Here is a 6,043-nt window from a genome sequence, read left to right on the forward strand (position 1 = left end):
TTTTGGCCAGCTTGGGGAGCCTCCTGACCCCCACAAGACTTGCCAAAAGTCCAGCGGGGGTCCGGAACGACCTCCTGCAGTCGAATCGTGTTGCCGTACGGCCGGCGCCATTTTGCGCAAAATGGCGCCGGCCGTCTGGAGGTGGTAACTACGCAAAATGGCGCCGGCCATTTTGCGCGGTTACCACCTCGACGTTCGGCTTGTTCTGCCTCACCTGGCGGAAGATCCTGGGCGCAGAGTAACTGTTGAACCCACTGAAGGCCCACCCACATCATGAGGCTGCTACAGCAAGACGCTCGGACCCCGAGGGCCAGAACATCGAAGATGCGCTTCAGGTGAGCCTCCAACTTACGATCTTGTGGATCTTAAAGCCATGGAAACTTCCACTGGTATCGTGGTGTGCTTGGCCATCGCAGAGACATAGGAATCTACTGAGGGATAGCGCAGCAGCTCCAAGCCCTCTTCCGGGAGGGGATAGAGCTTATCCATTGCACGCCCCACCCGGAGCGAACCCTCAGATTCCCCGAAGGATAGGGAGCTTGAGCATGGGGTGGAAGGGAAAAGCCGAGGCCAGAGCCTGGAGCCCCTCCCAGAACCAGGTTCATATCCTTAGGGAGCGAGGCCATGAGATTATCCACAGAAGGACTTTCCAGACCCAGCTCCTGCAACACAAAGGGAAGGAGGGGCTTTAATTCCTCCTTAAGACAAAGGGCTCTGGGGTCATCCCCCTCTAGGGGGGGGGGGAAGGGGGCACCCCCGGGACCAGCCGCACTGGTCGCTGGGGCTCCACAGCCGGTCCAACGGTCAACAGCACTGAGAGAGGGAGGCTTTAGTCCTGCTCATGCAAGCTAGCTAAGTAAGGTTTGTGCATGAGGACAAAATCCGCTAAAAAAAGGGACCCTGGATTTGCCAAGGGGGTGTGCAAGGGAAGGTCAGGACCCCCTTCCTGGGAACCTGTGGGGGCCAAATCAAAAAAAACCTAGCCCCCCCATCCCCAGGGAGCACTGAAATTGGCCCAGATGAAAAATCCAAGATGATAGCCGTTACCGGGCTCTGCAGACCCGCGAAAGGCGTGGCCATGCCGGGAGGAGTGGAGCCCCGGCTAAATTTGCCGGTCCTGCCAAGGAGGGACCTTCCCCACCCAGCAGACAAGAATTGCAGAGGCCCTGACGTGAAAAAGGCAGCCTGCCGGGATATAGCTAAGCTGCAGCTGAAGAAAAAAAAAAAAGCTTGACAGCCTGCACAGCAAGAGGGAAACCTGCTGCTTGTCTGGCTGCCAGTTCTAGGCTTACTCTGACCAGAAAAAAAAAAAGCTGGTCAACTGCTGCCAATAAGTTAGAGGTAGGTGAGTACCTGCAACTTAAAGTTGGAAACTGTTTTGTTTTTACTGAGTGCAGCAGCAGGTTCAAAACCCTCGCGGTAGCCAGATTTGGGGGGGGGGGGGGGAAATGAGGCCAGAGAGCGGTCCCCACACCTGGAAGCGTCCACGGACTCAGGCTATGCAGGGAACCCCCTCCTGCAAAATGGGCAAAGCCCCCCTGAGCCGGGCAACGGCACCGTCTCCCACACAGAAACAGGGAAAACAAAAAACACTAAGGCGGCAAAATTCCCATCTAGTTTTTTTTTTGACAAGAAATACTTGCTTGAGCCTAGCAAAAGAAAAAAAGGCTGACTAGCCTACAGCAGAGAACCGAAGGGGAGATGCTGCACCTGCTGGAGACAGACGAATACTAAAGGATAGGCTCTGTCCTGATATAGGGCATCCTTCAAGTTTTAGTCTTGTCTCCACCTGCTGGAAAGGAGGTTCAACCCACTGTGTGGACTGATCCGGGTATGTACAGAACTAGTATACTTGGGGGGGGGGGGGGGGAATAAAAACTTTTTTTGTCATCAGGCCCTAGAGTCAAGCCACATCAGTTTCCTGCCCCATGTTTACAAAACCCATTTGTACAGATCTATTAACATCTATTCTAGCTACAACAGTTTGTGGGACTAGGGTTTCCCCTATTTGAAACTGCTCAATGTCCATTAACCTTCAGGGATGGCATTACCAGGGAAATCAGACAATAAAAGGAGACCATGCAATCACATTAGTTCTACAAGGCCAAGATCATTTTCTGCAGTGCTTTTATTTCTTTACACAATGCAGTGTTGGGCATTACAATTCTCAACTTATGACTTTTTGGTTTCTGTCATAACATTTAAGGCAACATAAAAAAGTTACATAAATTAAACCTGTACATTTATGCATCTGTTTAACTACAACCTTTTTGCAAGTTGGTACTTTTAGCCCCATTTTTTGGGTTTCAGAGGGGGTAAGAAAGTAGCTCATAAGGCTTCAGTATTAGTTTCCCCTAATACATTAGAAAAACGGCAGCAAGACAGAACTGACAATTCCTTCATGAACTCTTACCAACCTCTGAAGTGAAATTCTGGAATATTGAGTATATGATGTTAGCCTCAACAAAATACCCTGTACATCTTATAAACTTCACCCCAGAAAGCATATGCAGAGCTTAAAGGGAAGAAGCATTCACAATAGTCGAGAACAGCAGCCTTTCACAGAAGTGCTTCCACATCCTCTATACAGGAGACCTTAGCTTTTGTCTCACGCAAAACCAGCATCTGTACCAGGGTTCGGAATAGAGACATGTAGGGTATAACTATTATCAGAAACCAAAGGGAGCAGGTGACTGATACAAGAGCTCAAATTCAATGAGGACATTCCAAGAGTGCCGATTTGTCTAACATGTCATACATTCCAATGGCAAGTTCTGTCAAAAAAGGCTCCTATTCCAGTTTGAGGCTAGCATGAGGTGTACACATTTGCCTGGGCAAATTAATACTTATTAATAACTCATGCAGCAAATGCTATGCATCTGCTAGCAGTCCTTTTTAGAAGCATTTGCGGTGGACAATGGAGGGTCCAGACTCATCATATTCCTGCTTGCTGATCCACATTTGCTGGAAAGTGGAAAGAGATGCTAGAATGGAGCCACCAATCCAAACTGAATATTTGCGCTCAGGTGGAGCAATAATCTGGAAAAGAAACAATACTATTGGTCCACGGGAGACACCTAGTTACAGATAAGCACTTTAGCAAAGAGTATCAAAATAAGCACAAAGTAAAAGTATTGTGCACTCACCTTTATCTTCATTGTACTGGGTGCCAGGGCAGTGATCTCCTTTTGCATTCTGTCAGCAATACCAGGGTACATGGTGGTACCACCAGACAATACTGTGTTAGCATACAGGTCCTTACGGATATCTACATCACACTTCATAATGGAGTTGAAAGTAGTCTCATGGATGCCGCACGATTCCATGCCTATACACGTAAATGGGAAAAAAAACAAACCACACCCCAGTTAGAACACTTTGTATGAGGCACGCACTAACACTTTAACATACTCTTAAGTACAATACTGCCATCTGTTCAACTCACTCCCTTTTAATGTTAAATAGTTGTATTATGGAAAAGCCTAAAGTTGAAGTAGTTCATCATAAAGAGGCCTACCTAAGAAGGAAGGCTGGAAGAGCGCCTCTGGACACCTGAACCTCTCATTGCCAATTGTTATCACTTGCCCATCAGGCAGTTCATAGCTCTTCTCCAGGGAAGATGAGGAGGCAGCAGTGGCCATCTCTTGCTCAAAGTCCAAGGCAACATAACACAGCTTTTCTTTGATGTCACGCACAATTTCTCTTTCTGCTGTAGTTGTGAAGCTATAGCCTCTTTCTGTCAGAATCTTCATGAGGTAGTCTGTCAGATCACGACCAGCCAAATCCAGACGCAAGATTGCATGGGGCAGGGCATAACCTTCATAGATTGGCACAGTATGTGTGACACCATCACCAGAGTCCATAACAATACCAGTGGTTCGGCCAGAGGCATATAGGGACAGCACTGCCTGGATAGCAACGTACATGGCTGGTGTGTTGAAAGTCTCAAACATAATCTAAATGGGGAAAAAAGCTTCAGTGTTTATAGGCCCTATCACTGAATTAGCAAAATCCATGCTAAGAAAAACACAAAACCCCATGCCAACATGCAAGAAACAAGTAAGATGCTATACAACTAAAAGCATTTGGATATGAAAAAAAAAAGGAGGAATGCAGGCAGAAATACAGAAATGAAAGAAACCTGAGACTTGAGGGAAGAAATGCCAGAAGATATACAGAACCCTGAAAATATCAAAGAGAAACTTTGATTTTAGAATGAGTTTTAAAAGAGGGTTTGTGAAAAAGAATGATAGAGTAATAGAAATACCTGTGTCATTTTCTCTCTGTTGGCCTTAGGATTCAGGGGAGCTTCTGTAAGCAGAACAGGGTGTTCCTCAGGAGCTACACGAAGTTCGTTATAGAAGGTGTGATGCCAGATTTTCTCCATATCATCCCAGTTTGTAACAATGCCGTGTTCAATAGGATATTTCAGCGTTAGGATGCCTCTTTTGCTTTGGGCCTCATCACCTACATAGCTATCTTTCTGACCCATACCAACCATGACACCCTAAAAAAATAAAGATAGTAGTAGATATGAAGCTTCATTCAGCAATCAAAATACCCAGCAACATAACTCCTTAGGCCTAGGCCAAGTGCATTCACTCTTACTAACCTGGTGTCTTGGGCGTCCAACAATGGATGGGAACACAGCGCGAGGCGCATCGTCCCCAGCAAACCCGGCTTTGCACATTCCAGAACCATTGTCGATGACAAGCGCTGCAATTTCTTCTTCGGCCATGCTGACTTCTGCTGAGAACAGCCGAGAAAAAAAAAAAAAAAAAAAAAGTCACTCTCCACATCACAGCCAGTGAGAAACAAGAATGTTCCCCCCACCCCTGCCGAGTGTCCGCAGCACCCCCTCCCCTTTGCAGATTTGAGCTTCCCTCCGATTGCGTCACCTAATAGCTACCAGTCCGTACAATACTATCCATATTAGGCCAACGAAATAGCACTGAGGAGGGAGGGGGGGGGGGGGGGAGGGAAAAAGATGCCATGCCACACCCCGATTCCGAAAGATTCGGGCTCAGTAGAGCCATCGCACGGTTCTAGTATAACGGGGGGAGGGGAGGAAAAGAGACATAAGCCTGTTCTTCCTTATTCTCTCCCCTATAGGAGATGCCAAGATGCCACCTACCAGGCAGCCCCAGATCCATAGTTTTCCCAGACCAAAATCCGCCACTAGTACAACACTGCACAAACAAAAGCTCTTCAGTATCACAAAATCCGCGAAGCGTCGGCAATTGCACTACTGGAGAACACCGAACTCGCACACCTCACCACCCTACCTCCCTCCCCACTACACAAAAGCGATGAATAGGCCAGGGCGCCCTCCTTCATACACAGCACAGGCCCAAACAGAACACTGCTGCCGCTTACCTGGAAAGGTCCGAATAAGGAACCACTAAGTATTTAGTGGACAGAATGTTATCAGCTCCGTTGCTGCCGGCTAAGTGAGACCTACCAAACGGCCGTTATTCTATTTAATCTCACCTTGCGCCGGCCCCGCGCGCTCAACGTCACCATATATGGACATCTTTCAGAAAGGCGCCTTGCCATTCGCTCACTTCCCGCCAGCACGTGGGTTCACGCGGCAGTCTGAGAGAGGAGGCGGTGCCAGCCTCTCCTCCTGCGAACCTCGGAACCAGCATAGAGAGTGCGCGAGAGCTGCATACTAAATACACCCTGAACGGAGCATGCGCGGTGGAGGGCCTCTGGGTGGATGGTGTAGACTTTAGAGCATTTGCTGGGCGTTGTAGTGGAGCGAGGCTGAACCGTGGCAGGAGGGAGTTTGCAGAGGTTTCCGGGGTCAGTCTGCGCCTAACAAACCCTTTCCACTACCTACATTTTGCTGTAGGCTCTACTAACGCCATAGGTAGCATTTCTGAAGCAAGAGGGATTTGTAAACACTTATTGTATTGATAGTCTTACCAGTATGAATTAACGTCAACGGGGGAGGGGGGGGGTCATTTTAATCTATAATCAAAGAATCAATACAACATAACACTAATTGAACAGGAAGTTTTACAGCAAAACTCAGGGTATC

The 6,043-nt window shown here is 47.9% G+C and overlaps 1 protein-coding gene across 2 annotated transcripts; it reads right to left on the minus strand.

The window, feature by feature from the left end:
• Positions 1–2,110: 2,110 nt before the first annotated feature.
• On the minus strand, positions 2,111–5,529 carry LOC115090310 (actin, cytoplasmic type 5). 2 transcript variants are annotated; one of them, XM_029599224.1, is made up of 6 exons: positions 5,377–5,529; positions 4,613–4,746; positions 4,268–4,507; positions 3,518–3,956; positions 3,147–3,328; positions 2,111–3,039 (listed from the first exon to the last, which is right to left on the minus strand). In XM_029599224.1, the coding sequence occupies exons 2-6, from the start codon at positions 4,736–4,738 to the stop codon at positions 2,896–2,898; spliced, it is 1,131 nt and encodes a 376-aa protein (XP_029455084.1). In that variant the 5' UTR covers positions 4,739–4,746; positions 5,377–5,529; the 3' UTR covers positions 2,111–2,895. The 2 variants fall into 2 exon arrangements, with proteins under 2 accessions (XP_029455084.1, XP_029455083.1); XM_029599223.1 differs by having other exon boundaries at positions 4,613–4,749; positions 5,377–5,528.
• Positions 5,530–6,043: the final 514 nt, after the last annotated feature.

This window comes from Rhinatrema bivittatum, chromosome 4 (assembly GCF_901001135.1).
Source record: "Rhinatrema bivittatum chromosome 4, aRhiBiv1.1, whole genome shotgun sequence".
NCBI lineage: Eukaryota > Metazoa > Chordata > Amphibia > Gymnophiona > Rhinatrematidae > Rhinatrema > Rhinatrema bivittatum.